We start from the raw sequence: 23,377 nt of genomic DNA on the forward strand, positions 1-23,377 counted from the left end.
TACCCCTGCTCTCCACTTACCATGCCTGATACAATAAGAAATATATATTCAGTCCTTGTCCTATGTTCCTGACACAGAACTTCTAACATGCATCAGAATCTCCTAGGCAGCATGTTAAAATGCAAACCCCTCTCAAAGAGTATGATTTAGGAAGTATAGGGTTTGACTGAAATCTGTGCTTATAGCAAATGCTCTAGATGGTTTGGATGTCAGCGGAATGTGGATAACATTTTGAGAAATGCTAAGTTAGAAGTTTAACCTAGTGTTCTAAATCCTGCCCTCTGGGAGTTGATGGTTTAAGTTGAAAAGTTGATTTGCCATAAAATGACACATTCATACGTAAAACATGTTATTATAACTTAAGATGAGTGTTCATTTATTTATCAATTTTGATGTAGAGCTGTGGTCTTTGTTTTGTGTATGGATCTTCTGATTAGAGTTCAGAGTTTTTGTCTTGTTTTTATAGAGAAAAGACATCTGTAATGTGCCATATAAGATTTGCAGGTTGGTGAGGTTTGTGTGTCTGTGTGTTTGTTTTTAACAGCAGTGCTAAAACCTAAAGATACTTGTGAAGCTGCTTGATTGGATAATTCTCTAGTTTTACAACTTCCCTCCAGTCTCTTATAGCTACTCATATCTAGTTTGACAATTTTTTTTTTGCCATTTGCTTGCATCTAGTCCATCATTTCTTTTTAACTGGTTCTATGAAAACTATTAAACATAGTATTCATAGAAACAATTCTTTCTTTTCATATTTGTATTTCATCAGTTTTTGTACCATTCTGTTGATTTACGTAATATGAAAGCAAGTATAACTGGGAAGAAAAGGTTAGGGTGCCAGGAACTGATTCTTGGTAAGCTCCATCTCCCTGAACTAGGGTAAATGTATGCAGGCATCCTGAGAATGGCTTACGAGCCACAGGAGTCAACATGCTGTGGGCACCTCTCAGTGTGTTTTACAGAGAGAACAGTGAACATCATGGATTAATTTGGTTAGTCAGTCAGGTAGTCATCAGTTAAGAAGTTTCAATTGTATTTGAAGACAGGCTGGTTTAAATTTTCTTCTTTTTGTTTATATTCATTGTAAAAAATGTCCACGAGGTCTATGTATTATTTTTGTAATCAGAACAACAACAAAACAATAAAATCATTATTTTTAAAAACCTGAAGGCATCTTTTTCCTTATCCAAGTTTGTCTTTTTTTTTTTTTTTTGACTGGTAAGGGGATCGTAACACTTGACTTGTTGTTGTCAGCACCACGTTCTCCCAAGTGAGCCAACTGGCCATCCCTACATAGGGATCTGAACCTGTGGCCTTGGTGTTATCAGCACCACACTCTCCCAAGTGAGCCACGGGCCAGCCCCCAAGTTTGTCTTTTTCCGTGGTTCAACCTCTCCACTTGTAGAATAGGTAATTCTGTTCCTCTCTGCCTCCCAGGGTATGTGAAGATTAATTATCATACAAGTGCAACCGACTATGAGAGGGCTGGGCAGGTTCGGAGTGGAAGACCTACAGCGCCCCCTCTGGCCATGTGAGGACTGTGATGGCAGTGTGTGTGGCTCCTGCTTTTTTGAGCTCACTGTGCAGCCCTGTCACGATGGGGATGGGTGGACCCTGACCTGGAGGGAGGCAGATGGCTTCTATTCTGTTTGGGTGAAGAAAACTCCAGCTGGGACTTGATATCTCACCACTTTTAAAAGAAAGTGCCAGTGCTACAACCTAGGAAGATGGCTAGCTTCAAAAATCTGAGGAGGTCTATCTCTCTTGGGCTCAAATCTTCTGTTTTTCTAAACCAGGGTAGGAAAGTTGGGCAGTATGCTGGTTTCTTGCTAAGGCTGGGTCATCCTGAATCTGCTCTCCATTCTCTCTCGCATGCATCTTTGCCCAGTTCTTCCTCTGTCATTTCAAATATCATATACCAAAGTACTCATATCCAGTACTTAGGAAACATATTTTACCTAAGAGGGTAATTATGCCAACAGTGGAGTATCTATGTTCTCGGATTTTGAATAATAACTGCATGTTTTATTTCTTACTTTGAGAGCTAGGTTGTAGATGGATTTAATAAATTAATCTTTTTTTTAAGAGAACATGGGCTTCTGATTTGAAATTATCCAATGTCCACCAGATTATGTTCTCTAAAATTTGTCATCTTGTTGCCATGTTTAAAAAGTAAAGTTATTTTAAAATTACTATTCTAACAAATTGAATTGATTCTGGTATGATTTTAGGTAAACGAAAAGCCCATGATCAGATGTTAAGGAGCCAAATTTGAATAGTTGGTCCATTGACAATGTTTTAAATCTCTACCCCCAACAACAAACACATGCTTCAACTCATACCTCTGACACACACTTCTGAGTGTGATGTACTGTCACAGAGAGCTTGGACTTTGGGGACAGATGTACATGGGTTTGAAACACATCTTGGTCACTTAGTGTGTGACCTTAAACAAGTCGTGTCTTCTTTTAGCCTCAGTTCTCTCCTCTGTACAGTGGGATCTACTGTTTTCTTGGGGTGCTTGGGGTTAATGAGATAGCAGTAAACACCACCTCTCAATTTCTTCAACCCACAACTGAGGAGCCATCCTTTCCTCACTGTCATCGTCTTCAGGTCAGTAGCATGACCTGTTGGTTTTACTATGAAAACCTCTTTTGTCCATCTCCATCTCTCCTTCTCTGCTGCCACCTCCGAGTGAGCATCTTATCCCACCTGGATTGCTGTAGTAGCCTCCTAACTGGCAACTTGCTTTCTCGTCCCTCTGTAGTCCCTTTTCCATCCAGGAGCCAAATTAATCTTTTACAGGCGCAAAGCAGATTATGCCACTTCCTTTGCTAAAACTACCAAATACTTTCCCTATATATTCAGAATAAAATCCAAACTACTTTCCGAGCCCTACAAAGCTACACAGTTTGGCCCCTGCTTACCTTTCCAACTTCATTTTGAACTTCTTCCTCACTTGGTTAACATGCTCTTGCTTCCCTGCCCTTTTCCTATGTCTGGGGCCCACCATGCTGGTTCCAGCATCAGGGCGTTCGTCATTGCTGCAGACACTGCTGCTGGACATGACCGTCCACGTGGCAGCTCCTCATTGGGCAGGGCTTGGCTCAAGCTTCCTCCCCTCCAGGAGGCCTTCCTGGTCACTCAGTCTAAAGTAGGTCCCCTCCTTTGGCCCCTTCTCAGTTCCTCCTTATCTCTCTAATAGCACTCACGAATATCTGAAATTACCCTTTCTTGTGGTGTTTCCTTGTTTATTGCCTGTCTCTTCCCGGTGAGACTAATCTCCATGGCGGGAGATGACCCTTCTCTGTCTTGTTCACAGCCATATGCCAGCACCAAGTATGATATTTAGCAGATAATAGGCACTTGAAAAATATTTGTTGAATGGATGAATGACTATTTTATATAAAAAAAATAGTGTAAGTACAGTGCCTTGTGCTAGGCTGGCCAAGGTAGTTCTCCAAGGAAGCTTGGACTCTTCCTCCATCAAAGGCTAGTGCTCTTTGACCATTATCAAAACAACTTTTTCAGAGAGTCTCTGACACCGAGGTGGACCAGATGTGCTCACTGACTAAAAGGATAAGTACATATTCCTTTTCTCGCTTGTGTCGCTCCTCCGCTTCCTTCATCATTTCTTGGGCCTGCTCAAGTTTTGCATCCACCAGCTTCTGCTGCAGTTCTCTGTGTTTAAATATTTTGTCCAGATGCTAAGAAAAAATAAAGTACACATATAAAAGTTGGTTTATATTTGGTGCTTAAAGATGTAAAATAAAAAAAAATTCACATGAACACACATTCTCCAGGTTTTAAGATTTAAAAAAAGAGGGGAATAAATGCATTGGCATTACTTATGGTTTTATAGTAAAGCCATAAATTGGTGAAGCCTGGTGTCAATGCCAAAAGGTCCTAACGTTATTTTTATAAATCTGGCAACTGTTAGGTATAATACTATTTATTATGCTAGACAGCACGGACAATGATATACACTGCAAGGGCTACAGCACCATCACTCGGTATTTTGGCTCTTTCTATAAAAATAAAACCACTGTTAATCACAACATTAATACAATTTATCATGGTGAATTCTCCACATTCTTGCCTCGAGGGTTGGGAGAAAGCCCTGGAGTGCCAGCATGTGGTCCTAGATTTGAGAGTGAGGTCTGAGCCCCCTGGATTCTACTCTGTTGCTCTGGTGGGGATGACAAGGCCAAGGGTCACAGATGAATTGATATGCAAATATCACTGAGTCCTCCACAGCTTTTGACCTCTGGACTTGCTTGGTGAAGAGAAGCTTCCAACTCCACCTCAGTGTGAAGAATCTTGGTCATTAGGAGATCCCATCAGGAAGAGGATATATGGAGTTCTATCCTTAGGCTTTATTAGAACCAATCCCAGGAATATACAACTAGTACACCAGGACATTCCCATCTGAGATCTCTAAAGAGTATGGACATTTTCCTTTCACTCCTTCCCTTCTTTAGTCTGAGCCTCCATTCTGGAGCAGGATTGATCCCTGTGACAAGATGAAACGGTAGCATGGCATTTCGGCTTACTGTGAGGAGTTCTTTCTTGCCTATCTGCTGTGACCATATGCTACAGGCTCAGGGCTAGTTTTTTTTTTTTAATAAAATCTTAATTTGTTGCCAACAGAGGCACTCTGATTATGTTATGCAAAGTTTAGGGCAGAGATTTAAAATTTGGGTGGGATGGGGAAAGGAATATGATGCGTCAAAATCCTGAGGGGGCATCTGGAGTCTTGAAAACATATTAAACACTCAAATATAATTTGGGGATGACAAAAGACCCTGATAGTCCCCGTAGGGTGAATTAACCATTGAAAACAAAAGTCTTTTGGCTTTTGTGACTATGGGTAAGTGATTTAATCCTGTAGCCTCTCTTCTCATCTATAAAATTGAGATAATATGTTATTATCTAGTTCATGACGTTGTTGAGAATAAATGACTTATTGTGTGTAAAATACAGTACTTAACATATTGCCTGACACAAACCAAGCACGGAATAAATATCATTATTTTATAATTATTACATTATTAATACTATTATTGGCTTGTAGGTTACGTAGAATTTAGACTTTTTATTTAGATGACATAGTGATTCTTAAGAGAGAATGTATGAGTTTATTTTTGGCTATACAAAGAGCGTTTTTAAAAGGCTGAGAAATAATGTTGTCAAGGATAATGGTGCTCACAGCCTACCACTTTCTATTTACTGAGTTAACTTTGCAGTGATACCAGTTTTGATGAAATCTGTATAACTTTCAGCCAGGTATATTGTAATACCATCTGCCTCTATTTTGGCTAGTAAAAGAAATCCAATCCTATTCTAAATATTAGTCAGATGAGAGGGCTGGCCATAACATTATTAACCAAGTTCCCCACCTTCTCAGCCCACATCCAGATCTATGCACAGTTCTTCTAAGTTGTTTGATGTGGTTCTCACCTCCTCTCGGAGCTCATACTGATCGATGATGCTTTTCAGTTTTTCTGCAAGTTCTGTGTTCTCCTGACAGAGCTTCATATTTCGCTCACTCTGCTGCTCAATCTGGGCCTGGATATCTGTCAGGGTACTCTGGAAATGACTGGTGATCTCCTTCCTTTTCTCTTCTTCCTCGCGTGCCCGCTGAAGGGTCTCCTCCTGTGGATATAAAACAAAATAATTTGTTATGCTGGTTGAAATGAGTCTTGGGTTTATAGAAAGAAGTCGGTATTAGGTCACTGAAAGGAGACTAGTGTGCAGAGTAAGTGGGATAATTTTTCTCAGTTCTTTAGAGCTGAAGTTGCTCAGCCCCAAAATAAATGTATGAGCAAAGGTTTCAGCTGTGAGTACATAGTCACTCAGAACAGGTGCTGTGAGGGCCTTGAATTTGATAGTTGGTGATGAATAGGCCAGTTTTAAAGATGACGGGTCTCCTGCTGAGTGAATGAACTGCAGCTATTTCTAACAAACACACAGTCACACGGTTTTGATCTCTTGGCTGTGGCCTGGAAAAAAGGTTACTTGGTTTTACTGATTGATGAGACAGATTATATGTTCCTTTGGTTTGGTGCAGAAAGAAAAATAGATCTTAGACTCCTTTATAAAACCATGGCATATTAGCCACATAATTGTATTACCCAAGTTTTGTAAATATAAATATTCACGATATAAGCTTTTTCTTAGCAAGCAAAAACTTTCATCAGAAAGCTTAAAAAAGGAAACTGAGATAGTTATAGGTCAATTATAGCCATTCAAACATATAAAAGGAAATCTTTCCAAAAATGCTGCATATTTTATATTTGAAAGAACTGTTATTCCATGTGTCACACAGGGTAACATAGGGTAATTGAAATGTTCAATGTAAATTCTGAATATGAAAGCAATATTAAACTTCAGATCTTCCTTAACTCTAAAATGAAACATCTAATTTTCCCCCTTCTGCTTGTTAACATTGAAGAATTGGAAATTAACTTTTATGTCATTTCTATTCTCTTTTCTCCTAAATCAAAACCCTCCATTTATTGCTAACCACGCACAATGTGCTCAAATTTCCTCCATATCTATATTGAGAACTGTTGGCTTTGTGATTATTCTTCTCATTCTTGTAGAATAAAAGGGTTCAATCTTGCTACATCATACCAAAGATACAGACACACTGCTGACAAATGATACAGACATTTTAGAACTCCTTTCAGTTCTGATTAATTGTTAATATGAAAGCTTGCTTCGTTGTTGGCAAGTAAAATTATACTGCATCTAGTTGCCTACCAAGTTCGAATTATGTAACAGGATTTTTTTTAAAGAACAAATGATAATTTCAACAGAAATAAATCTTTATTACTGTGCGAATCTTTATTATGCTAGAATAATATGATCAAAATAAAAACTGATGCTGAATATATATGCTCCAGAAATATTTTATTATTAGGTTTTTTTTTTTGTTTCCTCTATGATATTAATACATTTCCTAACTCTAATTTGACTCCTGATATCAGAATAATAATTTATTCATTTGGTGAAACTTTACTGAGCAATAACCTCTCAGGGAGATTGTAGAAGATATTTTCACTTCCCAATTTGAAGGAATTAACTATCTAATATGTTATTTCCCTGAACTTTGTGTAGTAACACTTACTATATATATGTATCTCACTAAAAATGATTATGGCCGTAAATTAAGAGCAACTAAATATACAAATGAGGGGTCTTGAAAAATTCATGGAAAGATTAGTTTTATCTTTTAATTCTATTTTTCTGAGAACTTTTTCAAGTACCCTCATATGATAGTGATTGTCTCCTTATTGCTCCTGATGAGCTTAGAAGTCAACAAGTTTGTAGTCATAGAACTACAAACCATAATCTGAATTCCATTTGCATTTATAAATATTCTATCCATAACTGAACGAGAAGATGAAAGAACTATCTTATGCCACCCAGCATGAGTTTTTCACTGATAGTTGACTACAGAAAGAAGGTAGAGCTGTCAGAATGGCATTAAATGCATGTCAAACCATTATAGCACCCAATTGTGGCCCACAAAATGGCATCTTGCATTTTACATTATATCGTTTTCCAATGAGACAAAAATAAATCTACCAAAATCTTATAAAATTTGAGTTTATTGATAAAGAATTTACAATCATTTGGACAGTGTCTGAGATAAAATTCTCTTTTCTTTGTCAAGCACATTATCCAAAATTAGTAATGCAAATAAGATTGTGAGACAAAGTCTGAAATAACTAAGAAAATAAACTTTGAAAGCATTATTGTGCACCTTAGAACTGGTGCTGTCCCTGGCATATAATCCATAGGTACTCAGTAAATGTTTATTTAATTAATGGATGAATTATTAATTTATGTACAGACATATGAGTAGCTTGGACTAGACAATTCCTATCGTCCTTTCCACTGATAACAAATGCTATTTATTCCATTAGTAAACTCATATTCCCTGAGATACTTGCCCATTTCTTACTAGACAATTCATTTTCTGTATTATTCAAGGCTCAGATTTATTGCTTCAAATATATGTAGTATTTTGTTGAAATAAGCCCATGTCTCAGACTTTCACTAAACATTTTCTAAATTATACTAAATTGTGAGGCTGTGCATGTATGTGCTTGTGCAATTGACTCACTAAAGAACAATTTTAATAAAGAATGGTGAAAGGTAAAACTTATGGTGGTGGAGAGACCTGGTTATGAATTGTCTTTCTATGTCTTCTCAAGCTCCTAGCACATGATTTTTGATTCAAGCCTACTTAAGCTGTTTCACTGTTGTGACCAAGAATGCTCGTACCAAGTTGGCTCTTTTGCAGATAACAACTTTAAACTCTGGACAAAATGCAAGGAACAGCTACATAAAGGCACTGAAGAGTAAACAAAATCAGACAAATTCTGGAGGAAAGTTAGCAATTGTATATATTATAAGTTCCCCCCACTTTTTCTTTTTTTCTTTCTTTTTTTTTTTTTTTTACAGCTTTTGGCTTGGGGAAAGACTACAGTTGGCGACAGGATGGGATGGGTAAAACTCTCGTAAAATCCTGTTATCTTTATGGTCTGAAAAATGAGAGTTCAAAGTTCTGGGGAACATTAGCCACTGGAAGGTGAGGAAGAGATTCCCAGGAAAGAGAAACAGAGAGAGATCTAAATTCTGTGAATAAACTTTGCTTAAATCTCTGACTGACCCTGAACTACACATGTACAGGGTAAACTCAAAGCAGTCCTGTTAACAGAAGAAGAATTGAACTGAGATTTGAGCTGCTGCCCAAGAGACAAAGTTGTAGTTTGAATCTATCCAAATTAATTGCCTGGCTAAAAAAACAATCAACATTCTTCAGAGGGGAATAGTAGAATCCAGATTCTCCACAACATAATAGTCACAGCATCTGGGATACACTTGACAATGACCTGACATGTGAAGAACCAAGAAAATGTGACCCGTTTCTCAAAAGAAAAGTCAATCAGAGGAGGCCTGTTCTACAATGACCTAGATGTGAAATAACAGGCAAGAATTTGAAAACAGGTATTATAACTATGCTCAATAATGTCAAGAAAGATATTATCTCAATGAATGAAGAGATAGGAAACCTTAGGTGAGAAAAATAATCTATAATAAAGAAGCAAATGGAAATTCTGGAATAAAGAGTATCAGGAATGGTAATTATCTGGGTAAATAAAAAGACTTTTTTTGTCTTTAACTTTTAGATAAGTACATATAATTGTTTAAAGTAAAAATTGTAACATTGTCTTATGGGCTTTATAAATGTATGTGCATGTAATACATATAACAACTATAGCTTAAAGGTTTGGGGGGTAAATGGGCATATTTAGTTGCAATATTTCTATGTATTATATGAAGTGATACAATATTGATTCCAGGTAGACTATAAACTCTTAAGAATGTATATCATCATCACAGAGCAATCATTAAAGATAATGCAAAGAGGTATAATTTAAAAATTCAAGAGATAGGGCTGGCCCGTGGCTCACTTGGGAGAGTGTGGTACTGATAATACCAAGGCCACAGGTTCGGATCCCATATAGGGATGGCCGGTTAGCTCACTGGGTGAGCGTGGTGCTAACAACACCAAGTCAAGGGTTAAGATCCCCTTACTGGTCATCTTTTGTGAAAAAAAAAAAAAATTCAAGAGATAAATTAAAATATAATTTAACAATATTCAAATAATCCAAAGGAAGGCAGGAAGAGGACAGAGAAACAAAAAACAGAGGTGACACATAGTAAACAAATAATAAAGTAAAATGTAAACATATGTTCAGCCTCATCAATAATTACATTATAGGTTAATGGATTAGTACTCCAATTAAAAGGCAGATATTGTGAGAATGAAAAGAAGCATAGTCCAGCACTATGTTATCTTAAAATATGCGCTTTAAATATTAAGATCCAGGTTGAAAATAAGTGGATAGAAAGAGATATATCATGTAAACAATGAGAGTAAGACAACTGGATTGGCTATATTGATATCAGATAATGTGGACATCAAGATAATGATTATTGTCAAAGGAAGTTTTATAGTGATGGAATGGTGGATTCATCAAGGAGACATAATATTCATAAATGTATGTATGCTTAATATTAATGTTTCAAAATACATGAAGCAAAAATTGATATAATTAAAATAAGTAAACAATTCCATGATTATATTAGGAGACTTTTAAAACTCATTCCTCAGCGACATAAAGACTAAAAGTCAGTAAAGATATAAATGATCTAAAGCTAATTTTACTTACAGAGCACTACACCCAACATCTGAACAGACATTCTTTCCAAGTACACATAGTATCAAGATAGACCTTATATGATGGGCTATACCAATTAAACAACACTTCTATATAATCCATGGGTCAAGGAAAAAATCAGAAGGGAAATTAGAAAATATTTTAATTTTGAATCCTGATTTTGATACTTAAAATACATAACCTTGAACAACTGATTTGGACTGCTGAGTCACAGTTTCTTTGTTAATAAAGTGGAGATATTAATCCTCATAGGGTTGTTGAGCAGATAAAATGAAATACCATGTGTAAAAAGCTTAGCACAACTCCTGGCATAATAATGATACTTAAATTCATTGTCCATAGCTGTAAGCCATTACCAAAGGTGTGTGGAGTTACCTACAAGGTCTCCTGCCACTTCCATCATTGTCTTTGAATGCTACCCAAAGAAACCAAGCCCTATCATTCCACTATTTAAGTCTCTTGATAAATTTTTCCACCGTATGTGATTTAATTTATATCTCTTTACCATGTAACATTACGGAAAGCCAGGAGATGTATGTAAACTCAGAATATTATTACTTAAATACATGTCGTGGGTTAAGGATGATGTTCCCATCTTCTGGCCCTCATCCAACCTAGGTTTCTGATTGTAGTTAGTGCAATCTCCTAAAATGGTAATTTGAGAGTTAGGGTTCATCACACTAGCCTCCTATTTCCAAAATGTTAAAAACAATTTGGAATATGAAGAACCATTATCTTCTTCTATTTTTCTTCCTAAGTCATTGTACAAACTCAGCAATGATTTTAATGTTTCTGTCTCTTGAAGTATCTCCTTTTAAACACATGTAATAATAACTACCTCACAGGAGTACTGGTGTCTAAATAATTATTGTTTGTCAAAGACATTAGGATCTTCAGCTGGAAAGGGGACTGTGGACACACACAGCATTATCTTGGAGAACCCTGAATCTTGCTTTATTGAATGGAGCTAGTGTCTGTGTGTAATCAAATTAACCACATGGATAGGGCTGATGCTGTAATTAATCAAACCCATGCGGACTGAATGAAGTGATCAGTCTATTATTTTTAGATTGAATAATTAAGTCTGAAGAGCTTCAGTGTATTTTTAAGTGGCTTCTTTTTTCATGTGACTATTGAAATTGGCTCTCAGTCTCACTTTATAGTATCAGTTAACTTTTGGCTAATTTATCTCATGTCGTGCAGATTTCATTATAATACCAAAAATGTTGAATTTTTACCAATTTATATTTTAAAGAGTAGATCTAAGGTCCACCTTAAAAAACAGAAAAGAGACAAACAAAACTCAACATAAAAAAGAGGAAAAAAGAATGGCACACATTTTTTTAAGGGCCTGCTCTGTGTCAGGTACTGCATACATGGGATCCCATTTAATTTTCCCCAGCAATGCAATGAGGCTGGTATAATCCCCACATTATGAATGTGGAAACAATGTCAGGGAGCTAAAAAACTTACTGAAGGTCACAAGCAAGCAAGGGGCAGGGCAGCATTTGAACCCAAGCCTCTCTGATTCAAAAACTCATGCTCTTTTCATGAGTAGCACAGTCCTGTGTCTATGCAGTATGCAAGAAAGGGTGTTATTTCGAGCTGTGGTTACCCATACCTTCAGTGTCTTGTTGTGTCTCTGCAGCTCCCGGCACAGGCTCTCCAGTTTGCTTCGAGCGAGGATAGCTCTGCTGTGTTCGCTTTGTAACTGGTCCTTTTCTTTTTGGATTTGTATCTGTTTCTTTTGTAGAAGCTTTAACTTCTTTTGCTCAGTGCGATGTTCATCCACCTAGATGTGGGGGAGAAAATGGTAAGAATTTCATTGGAGTTGGTAGAAAAGGTGCCAAACCTAAAAGTCACTTGCTCTGTGGTTATTAGGAAACATTTTCTACTGTTATATGTACCTCTGGAAGCAAATGAATTTCACAAATGTCACCTTTGCAGTACTTGTTGTTATACTTTTTAGAGCATAACATTTACAGGTTTTTCATGATTAATCATTAACCTCTTCTTACTTTGATCTTTTCTTGGTGATCTAGAAATATTTTTCTTGAGTCCATCTGATGATACCAACCAATATAGAAAGTCACGTGTCAGAATCTGTAAACTGCCAGAATTCATGATGGTGCCTAGCAATGAAGCAATGGCCAACAATTTGTCAGCTTGGGTTACATTTAGTTCTTATAATTCTTTCTCAAAACAAGCTTTTGTAGCACTATTTTGAAAAATAAGAAAGGGAAAAGCAGCCTTCTGGTAAACAAAAGATGAAGTCCTCTTCTTTATAATTTTGGGGTTTGGTTGAGGATTGTTTGGGTGTGGGAAAGAAAGAGATGAGAAAGTACCTCTCCCATGCCTAAGCATTAATGGTTTTTCACCAAACATCAGAAATAGCCACCTCCCAACTCAACAGCATGAATGGCAAATATCTGTCACATGCCTTGTCCCCCAGCCCCCAGCCTTCTGGCTTGTAGCAACTAAATCCTGATGCTTGTTTCCATTGTGCCTAGGATTGCTCTTCTCACACCCCTCCAGCAGCCACAACGAAAGTATCAGGGAAGGCACGTAAAACAAAACCAGTGTACCACTGTACTTTCCATCTTGGAATGCTGAAGTTCTAGGGCAGGGTTACCAGATAAAATACAGGACATCTAGTTAAATTTAAATTTCAGATAAATAGGAAATATTTTTTAGTATAAGTATATCACAAATATTGCCCGGGACATCCTTTTACCAAAATATTCCTTGTAGTTTATCTGAAATGTAAACTTAACTGGGTGTAATGTATTTTTATTTGTTAAACCTGGCAACAGTATTTCGGAGTTCTAGACCCCGTGGAGGGAGTGTGGGAATCAACCTCCAGAGAGATAAGTGGGCTCCAAGAGTGTTGATCTCAGACTGACCATCAGTGTGGCCACATTCCAGCATCAGCAACTTGTCTAGAGCCACTTCCTCTGCTGAACTCAGTTGCTTTAGTGCCTAAATGGTGCTTAAGCCAGGTACGTACCAATCCTATTAGTGAGCTTGTTGGATAATGGAAAGGAAAAGCTGTGGGGAGGGAACCCCTGGGTTCTCTGGACCCTGGGTATTTCTGGTGTCTCTCAGAGCCTGATGCAGATGGACACACATGCCACAAGAATCCTGACATGTGTCTTGGTTTCCCCATTTTGAAAAAACGTTTGTTCTTCCTGAGCTAGATGAGCAGGACTGTTAGACTTTCTTCAGTTCACATCTTATTTTATTCCTTTCCTCCTTCCTTCCTGCCACACTAAAATAACCATTATAAATCCTTTCTAGATTAAGCTAAGGATAGGCATATATGATATTCTGTCTTTACACCCATGTACAATTTCTACTGATTACTGGGAATTAGCAATGGAAAAAACAAGAGCCACATTATTAAAAATATTGATTGAAATTGATATCCTTTTTGGAAAAGCAATGATATTTCACTATGTATTTCTCATGATAAACTGCTGTTCATAAGATAGATATGGTACTTTCATTTTGCAGCATAGTTATTAGAGAGGGGTAAAATTTCTCATGCTTATATTTGGATTTTATTGTCCTTTCTTGAAATGTATATATTGTTATAAACATGATGATTTAGACTTTATCTCTTGAAAATTAAACCATATGTCAAGGCTTCTCAACCTCAGCACTACTGACATATTGGGCCAGATAATTTTTTGTTGTGGGGGCTGTCCTGTGCATTGCAGGCTGTTTAGCACCATCCTCGGCCTCTACCCACTATATGCCAATAGCATAGCCCAATTGTGACAACCAAAAATATCTCCAGACAGACATGCTTATTGTACCTTCGTGGGCAAAACTGCCCGTCTTTGGGGAATACTGCCCTATGTGGCTTTATCTCGGTGTCAGGATGAAAATATCCAACATGTGTTTCATAAATTGGAAGAGAAAGATGATTTGTGCTTGCACATTGACCATTTAATGTTTTAGTTTTACTGGAAGATCATTCAAATTTAAAATATAGCTAGGTCTGTCTTGCTTTGCTCTAAAATAAAAACCCTTCACTTTCTGACACTTATTTTTAGTATGTAAATATTTTTTTTCTTTTTAGTATGTGGATAATTTTGTTTAAATACTTCCTATGTGAATGCATGGGGTCTCTTAATGAATGAAAGCAAACATATTGCAAAGGAGTCAACTTCAGTCAGATGCTGGCTTTGTGATTTAACGAGGCACTTAGGCACAGCTCTTCTGTGCGACTGTTAACAGGCATATAGGATTTTTATCTGCAATTTCTCTTGTTGTCTTTCTCTTTTTTACTAAGATAGAAAAGTAAAATTAATGCCAAGTACTAAAGTAGAATCGTATTAGTGATGTTGTTTTAACTACATAAAAATTGAGGAAATCTGCAAAATTCATTCATTCAAAATTTCATTCATTCATTCAAAATCTGCATTCATTTCTCCCAGCCCATTTCTTAATTTAGTCATGAGGTGTCCTTAGTTATCAATGAACTTATCCTCATTTATTAATGAATACCATGGCAGATAGTATTACAGGTTTCAGACTCTGAAAGGATGACTGAGCTAGAGTGGCAGTTTGATACACAGCTTTGGATTTGGTTATTTATTCCATACTAACACTTATATTTCAGACATTTTCTGTATTACTATCCAAATCAGTGAGCAAGATATGGTACTTTCATTTTGTAGCATATTATTAGAGAGGGGTAAAATTTCTCATGCTTATATTTGGATTTTAAATGACCTATTATCCTTTCTTGAAATGTATATATTGTTATAAACACGATGATTTAGACTTTATCTCTTGAAGATTAAACCATATGTCAAGGCTTCTCAACCTCAGCACTACTGAGATTCCAAGTAAAAAATTGAAATTCCTCATAATTTTTCCTTTCTGAGAAGGAAATGTAATGGGTTTTGGGGGTCAATTTTGTCCTATTCACTTTTTCTAAGACAGTATTTTAGGTTTTAAAGTTTATTATAAGAGCTGATACAAATGCCAAAGTATAGTGAAAAAGGCTTATATTGAGTAGGGTCTGTGGAAAAATAGCCTCTGTGGGGTTGACTGCTTGGCTAGGAGGGTGAGTAGGTGCAGGGCATTTCCTGGGACCAGGGTGAACAGCCCTGGCTCATGGACAAAATGGTGTCAGACTAGAGAAGTGATTCTTCTCCAGTGAATTGCTGTGGGACTGCAGCACAGTAAATGGTTTTCAGTGCTAGTCAAGAAAGCTGCCCAGTCCAGCCCCATATAGAACATGGCACTAGAAACTGAACACATGTGGACGTGGCATGAGTAGGTAAATTGAAGGAGCAGAGGAAAAATAATGTGGAAAATACTAAAAAGAGGAAGGATAAATAGGTGTGAGTAGAATAAATAGGTAAGAGGGGAAGTCAGATTTGGGGGGTGCTGTAGACTGGATGCCCCCCCAACCTCATTGAGGCTTAATCCCCACAGTTAACTGTTGAGGGTGGGAAACCCTATTATAGTAATTGAAAGGTGGGGCCTTGAAGAGGTGATTAGATTGTAGGACCATGCTGTAGTGAATGGATTAATAAGGGTGATCATGGACGTGGTTCTGAGGGCTTTAAAAGGAGAATGCATGAGGAGTTCTCTCTCTGTTCTCTCTGCTTCCACCATCTTGCAATGTGAGGAGTTCACTGTTGCCACCACCAGATGTGTTCCTTGGACTTTGGACTTCCCAGCCTCAGAAACTGTAAGCAATAAACTTCATTTTCTTACAAAGTACCCAGTTCCATGTATTTTGTTATAAGCAACAGAAACAGACTAATACAGGGGGTAAATAATACTTTTGACACCTACTCATTTTATGGTATTGAAATTATTAGTAGCCAATGCTAATCAAGTTGCAATAAAATTGATACACTGATATGTGCTTCGTAAGTTTCTACCATTCTTTTGGAAAGCCATATGGTCATAAAGCTTAAAGATCAAGAAGCACTCATTCTGTTTGATTTAGTAATCCCATTTCTAGAACTTTTTCTTAAAATCATAAAAAAGAAGAAGGAACAAATACAATGCATGATGATGTTCACTGCAGCAATATCTGGTAAAACAAAACAGTGGGAAGAATCTAAATGTTCCAAAATTAGTGAATCAGTCGATATAGCCAATTAATGGAATATGATACAACTTCTACAAAATATAATTATAAAGACTATATACTACATTGGAAGATGTCTGTCATATGAGCCAAAAACAAAAAACAAAAAACAAAAAACAAAAACCCAGATGCCAACTTATATGTAACCTATGATGATAATTATAGTACAAAGCATCTCTGCATCCATAGTTGAAGTAGAAAGGAACATACATAAAACGAAGTTTGTGTTTCAGATGGTGGGATTAGAGATAATTTTGTTTGTTTTGTGTATTCAGCATTCTTATATCATCATGATGTGGTTTGTGTGATCAAAAAATAATTAAAAAGTGTTGTTGGCAGAGTTAAGCAATCAGACAGCTACTCAGGGTTTCAGAATTGTTCTGGGTGTACTTCATGACAATTCAGCACAACAGGCTGAAGGAAGGAAAGAACAAATAGGGATCACAAGTCTAGAGTCACAGTGAAAAGCGAAGAAAACAAGTCTGTCACTCAACTCTACTCCTTGATAGGGATGAAGGGCTTGTGGGCCTAAAGTTTATTCATTTCTGGAAGACCTCTTTAAAAATATTAAGAGAATTAGGTGCAGGGCCTCAGAGGGACCCATGCAAGTGAGAGGCCCTGGGGCTTAAGCTTCTTCAGCTGCAAGGTAAATCTGCCTGTGGGGGCCGTTTCACCTACTGCTTGGAGGAATTTTTTGCTAGGTGTAGTCTTCAGTTTCATTCTCTGTCACTGCTTCTCCAAAAAAATAAGAGAAAAAATTTTCTAATGAAGAGAAACAGAAATAAAGGAAAGCACATTGCCTGGCTTTCCTTGAGTGTGTGCTGCATCTCAGCTGTCGGTCTCAGTCTGTGGGGGTAGCGCACAGACCTCAGACATCACTTTGGTCTGTATTTTCAGTTCATCTTCTCATCAGCAGGTGTTTGTGAGGGTTCATTGAAACTAGAGATGCCAGCCTCACTAAGTCCTTCCCCTTTCTCCAGCCTGCCAATTTCAGTGTACTGATGAAGAGACAGTCCCTTCAAGGATTCTCTGATGGCTGGGAGTGGCTTCCCTTGCTCCCAGTGGCCCTAACTTACTGAGAGGGAGGCTGCATGCAGAGGACATGGAGCCGAGTTCAAAACATACAACGCTCTGCCATTGCAGGGGTGAGGCAGAAGAATGTAGATCAAAGAATATGGATATGTAAATAAGCCAGACCAGATGACAATGTGCTCATGTAGTGGATTGAATTATGTCCCTCCAAAACTCATTGAAGCTTGAATTGTCTTCCAAGTTTATGTGTTAGAAACTTAGCCCCCACTGTGACTGGTAATTGAAAGGTGGATCCTTGAAGAGGTGATTGGATTGTAGGACAGTGCGGTAGTGAATGGATTAAAAATGGTGGTCAGGCGCATGGTTCTGAGGGCTTTAAAAGAAGAGGAGAGTCTGTCTTTTTCTCTCTCTCTGCTCTCCTTCCACTGTCTTGCAATGTGAGACCACTGGGTCACTGTCACCACCACCAGATGGACTTTGGACTTCATAGCCTCAGAAACTGTAAGCAATAAATTTTGTTTTCCTTGTAAATCACCCAGTTTCAGGTATTTTGTTATAAGCAATGGAAATGGACTAATACAGCCCGTGAACCTTCCTCTGCCTTCCTCCCCTTTACCCCTCAAAAATCCCGAGTAGGAGGACTGAATGAACGACGGACGGTTTGTTTATCTTTATGTCGAGTGTACTTCTGTTTTATTGCAAAGCTAAAAAGAGCTTTAAAATGGTCACAATTTTAAATTATCTATACTTCTCTGTTTCATCCTCAAAATTATACATGGAACTGAGTGAAGTAGACTCCAATTCTATCCTCCTTCCTTTGCTGTTATTTCTCAGTTTTTCTTTTTCTTAAAAAAATTCTTTTATGAATTCTAGCTTTGGCTTGGTTGGGGTAAGCAGCTATGGTCTATAAAGACTACATGAAAAACTAACAGTCTTCTTTTCTCAGCTCTAACCAGAGCTTGAATCTTTCCAACAAAAAGAGCTAATCAAAGATCTTACCAATTCAGCATACTTCTTGAATAAAAAATCAAGCTTTTCTTCAGGTGTTTGTAACTTGCTCAGATTTTGCATTAGCAGGTTGGCTTCTTTGCCTTAAAAAAAAAAAAGATATTTAAAAAAATTAGTGTTGAACTGTTGAACTTACTTACAGTCAGATAATTCGAGCTGGAATCTCAGGCTACTTGCCAGTAACTTCCAAACCATGGCCAAGCCACTAACTTATCTGACCCTCAGATATACCTTTCTTTTTCCGTAAAAAATGATGGCATCTCTCCTCTAGAGTAAGAGAGGATTAGCTGAGAAGATGGTGAAAATGTGGGATGTAGCATCAGGTTCATGGCAGACACTGAACAAATGTCTCCTGTAACAGTGGTCCCCAGATTTTCATCCCAAGAATCCATTCTTACTACTTTCTCCTCTCTATTCTTAATATTCAAAAGATTTTATGTACCAAAACACTGACTTTATGGAAGAATAACACCCATTTTCCCCACTTTAATTAATAAAAAAAGAGCAAAACAGCCAGCCAAAATTTCTGACTAGCATGACGTGGCCAGTACAAATACATGGAGTTCCTAGAAGCCAAAAGCAGAGAAACTTGACAGTGACATCTGCCTGTGTTTTTCCCATAGCTTTTGTTCCTTTGGTACCTCTTTCCCTTCTCTTTTGGAGAAACAGTTCTCTTGTTTCTATGCATAAGCCCATTTCATGAGGTTTGGGTGGAAATAACTCTCATACTGTTTCCTACTGAGCAGAGAATAAAATCAATATAGAAGGAAAATGGAGCCAAGACCTGGATGGCCTCTTCCAAGGGCCTTTTTTGTGTCTGTAAATCTGGACTCAGCCTTCCCAGCCCTTCCTTTCCCCCCCGGGGCCTTAGTTTCTCAACGGTCTCAGTTTCTATTCTCAGTTGGACTTTATGCTACATTTTACAAGTCATCTGTTAATGATTATGTAATGGGAGCCTTGGGTTCTTTCTTTCTTTTCTCCACTGTTCTTCCTTTTGTCTCCTTGACCTCAAATAGCCTGGTCTGCTTTCTGCGATGCCTGGAAGTCTTGTCTGCAAGCAACCATTGGGCTGAGTGTTGGGAGGGGGATGCCGAGGTCTACATTTACTACTAATTATATCTTTCAAACAGTCCAGTCAAGGTGGAGCATTTTCCCCATCTTTACCTGTTGGTGACACCCACCACTCTGTCTAATCTGAATAGGGAGGTCAAGCCACACAGGAAGCCCTTGTGTCCTGATACAAATCTGTTTAAGAATATTAATGACTTTGGCAACCTTTCCCCAAGAACAGGCATTTCCCATTGCCTAGAATATTTGCTTTCATCCTGGAGAGGCAGATACGTCATGGAATTAATATTGCCAGCTGAAATACAGAACATGGGACACACTTGTACTAAAAAATTATTCATTGTTTACCTGAAATTCAAATTTTACTGAGCATCTTATATTTTTATTTGCTAAATCTGACAACCCCACATGGAATCAAAGAGTTTTAGGTCTAGAAGGAACTTTAAAGAGCACCCAGAATAACTGGTTAATTTTATAGATTAAGTATCTAAGGCCCAGAAAAATTCAAAGTTACATAATGAGTGCTGGCAGAGCCAAGGCTTGAATCCAAGGTTAGTCTACTTGTTCTAAGTCACTCAACTCTTATGTGGAATTTTGATGCCAGGGAAACCTAGAGAAGTAAAAGAGAAAACATTTTTTTAAATGACATTGTTCCCAACAGTTTTGTTCATCTTTGCCAGGTGAGTCAGTTCATATTAGAGACATGGCCTAAGACAGGGGAGAAGGTGGGTGGGAACACATCCCTCCCCACACCCCACTCCTTACCCCAGCTCTCCAGTTACAGCCTTGGCATAATGTGCCACCCTTTGCACCCGACAATCACTGCTGCCCACCCCTGCCAGGCATGCTCTTCAGTTACTCCTCTAGTAGCAAGGATGGATTTGCGTTGGTAAGGCCAACCCTTCACCCTTGTCTTCGGTCCAGGGAAGGTACCCATAGGAAGACTACTGTCCTGAGTTAGAGTGTCATCTATTAAAGGCAACAGACTGTACTGTCAATCAGTTTTGGTACAGGACCTAGAACAGAGTTTGGCCCGTGACAAATGCTCAGTAAATACCGATAATAATAGAATAAAACAGAGCCAACTAGTGCAAACTGGTATCACGTGAATCAAATAAACACTGTCCTGAAAACAACTTTGTGATTGGCTAGAGGAAAGACAGGTCTTACTCCCGTCTATGACATTTGGTGTATCCTGGAGCACCTCTCAGTGTGAGTGCTGACAAATAAAACCATTGCGTGCCTTGTTTGGGGCAGATAGGGACAACTGAGTGATTCCAGTGGTTCTGTCTCTGTTCCCACATTAAGCGTCTTCTCTCCTTAGGTTTTGTTTTCTGTAACTGTGAGAAGAGAGTTTAAAAAAAAAATGCTTACGCTCACTGAGGTCTCTTTTTTCTCTAATATCCTATTATTTGGTATAGAAGACTAACATTTAGATGCATCAAGATACCTTCAAAATTTATCTCTCCTTTCAATAAAAAAATCAAAAAAATTGGAGACAGGCTTGTGTGGAATTCATAAATTTGTGACATCAGAGACCTTAGTTTTTAAATTTCCATTGGTTTTGCTGGACTAGGGTGCTGTGTGGGATAATAGTGGAGGAGGGGAATAGTCAGAGACTTGCTCATCTTCTAAGAAGGGCTATAATTACATTTCCATGGAAATGAGGTCATTTGGTGACAGTGTCAGACACAAGACAAGAACTAACTTTATTCAGGGCCATTTTAACAGGAGGGGATCACCTGCTTTCTCTGTAATGTATCACTCCAAAGCAAACTTCATGTCTTCCCCACTAAAGCTGGGAAAGGCATGTGGTGGGCACATGGCCACGGCACTGCAGGCCGCTGTTTGGAAGAAGTCTACATGAAAGTAGAAACACCTGTGCAGTGAGAACGACAATGTCACATATGGCTGCGGTCACAGGCACAGTTTTATTGGAATATGAAGGAATGATTTTTACATCAAAGGAATTAAAAATCTTAAATTCAGACAACTAAACCAGCTGTAGGAATGCGGACCAGGATTTTTCTTAAGGTTTTAGCACAGTATGATTGTTTATACTAAGTTCGGTGACAATTTATGCAGATTTAATGTGTTCAAAACTATGCTCTTTCTCTTTCAAAATTATTTTTAGAACTTTGGGGCTAAAATTTGGCTTTGTATACATACTTGTGTGCCTTTCTGCCCCCTTTCTGATTTCTATGTTTTGTGGCAGAAACTTAAAGCAGGAAAAGATTGTGAATATCCTCTTTCAAATGTTAGACCCCAATTCTTATTTCACCGTTAATTTTGTTTTCCTTCTAGTATAATTTTAAAATAATGAGGATGAGACAAATAATTCCTGAGCATCTATAGATATCTTTTAAGGAAAATGAGATTCATGTCTGTAGAGGATAGGAAGGATAGCATAGTTAAATTCACCCTGGACTAAGGATAGGAGACCTGGATTTAGAACTGACTCTGCTGTCAACTAGTTGAGTAACTTTTTTGCAGACTCTTAAATTCTCTGGCCTCAATTTCCCTGTGTATAAAATTAGCAGGGTGACTAAATGGATTGATTCTGAGTTCAGTCTTTAAGATTCAGTGATTCTACAACTAAAATAGCTTTAATCATTCTTAGCTTGATTTAAATAACAACAACAAAAAAACCCAAAAGCAACATTGTTTGGTGGTATATTTGTCATTCTAGAATATTTTGGTTAATTTTTAAAATTTATAAAGATTATCTTACCCCTCACTGTCATCTCTCATAGTCATAGTTTTCATTTGTTCGTTTCACTTGGTTTTAATAACACTGTCAGTTTTGAAAGTACTACCCTGACTGTATTTTCTAGTCAAGATGTTTTCCATTTGGCTGACATTTTGTATCTCTTGTATTTTAGTGACCTTGTTATATTTGTATTTGGAACTTTGGCCTCTCAGTTGGGGAGTGAACTTGGACTTCTTTTTAGGTGAACTGATGATACGTTTAAACTATTAGCAGTAATTTCTATTTTTAATGTTAGAAAAAGCAGTAAAATATTAATACATCCATTCCCTACCCTGGTCAGAAGAGAGTACTCATCATTTTGCCCAAGACATATTTTTGTCTCCCCTTCCATCTGTTCTCCAAACCCTCCCCCGCTTTCCGGATCTGGCCTAAGTTCTAGCTTCCCTAGGAAACTACTTATGAACCTTTAAGTCTCTGCTGATTCCTCTGTCTCTTGAATTCCTTAGGTCTCCTACCATCTCCTCCAGAAAATTCAGCATTTAAATCAAAGCAACAGGTTATTACACTCTAAGAGTTACAATAAATCAAGCTAAAATGGATGAAACAGACCAGCTGGGAAGGTGACCAGTCTAAGGAAGACTAAGGAAATGATGTCTGAAGACATTTTGGAATACTGACATTCTAATCAAGGGGCTCTCAGAAGGTAGAACTAAAACTCACCTGCTACTAGAAAGACAAAATCCCTTAACTGAGCTATAGTAAATGCTCCTCAACCAATATGCCGATTGTTGCTATACACTTTTGGCCTGCAATGTCAGTGACATCAGGTCTGCCCCTTGCTTTCTTTAGGACTAATCTTGTAGTCACATCAACGAGGTGAGTAACATTTTTTGGCTGACTCTTAAACTCCCTTGGCTTTCATTTCCCTGTCTATAAAATTAGTGGTTTGCTAGATGGGTTCTGAGCTCAGAATGGACCTGTGATCAGCTTGGTTTTTCCTTCCAGACTTATGATTTCCTATTCTCTCAGTTACAACCTAAAGATCAGAAGACATATTTTTTCATTGTTTTGGGCTTATTATCATATAGTGCTTGTGCAGCTCTCATAATGTTATCAAAGAAGTGATAATAAGTTTAGGAAATGATGGACACTATGCCCATCACTTTTTGAGATTTTCGTTGT

At 37.8% G+C, this 23,377-nt stretch overlaps 1 protein-coding gene across 1 annotated transcript in view; it reads right to left on the reverse strand.

The window, feature by feature from the left end:
• Window positions 1-23,377, reverse strand: part of TXLNB (taxilin beta) — a 40,315-nt gene that overhangs the window by 11,586 nt on the left and 5,352 nt on the right. The window contains exons 3-6 of the mRNA XM_063096778.1: window positions 18,409-18,500; window positions 11,881-12,051; window positions 5,461-5,655; window positions 3,588-3,707 (exon numbers count right to left, since the gene is read on the reverse strand). Of these exons, the coding sequence (XP_062952848.1) occupies window positions 3,588-3,707; window positions 5,461-5,655; window positions 11,881-12,051; window positions 18,409-18,500 (578 nt within the window). The remainder of the gene's footprint in view (window positions 1-3,587; window positions 3,708-5,460; window positions 5,656-11,880; window positions 12,052-18,408; window positions 18,501-23,377) is intronic.

Source organism: Cynocephalus volans, chromosome 5 (genome assembly GCF_027409185.1).
Source record: "Cynocephalus volans isolate mCynVol1 chromosome 5, mCynVol1.pri, whole genome shotgun sequence".
NCBI classification, from domain to species: Eukaryota; Metazoa; Chordata; class Mammalia; order Dermoptera; family Cynocephalidae; genus Cynocephalus; species Cynocephalus volans.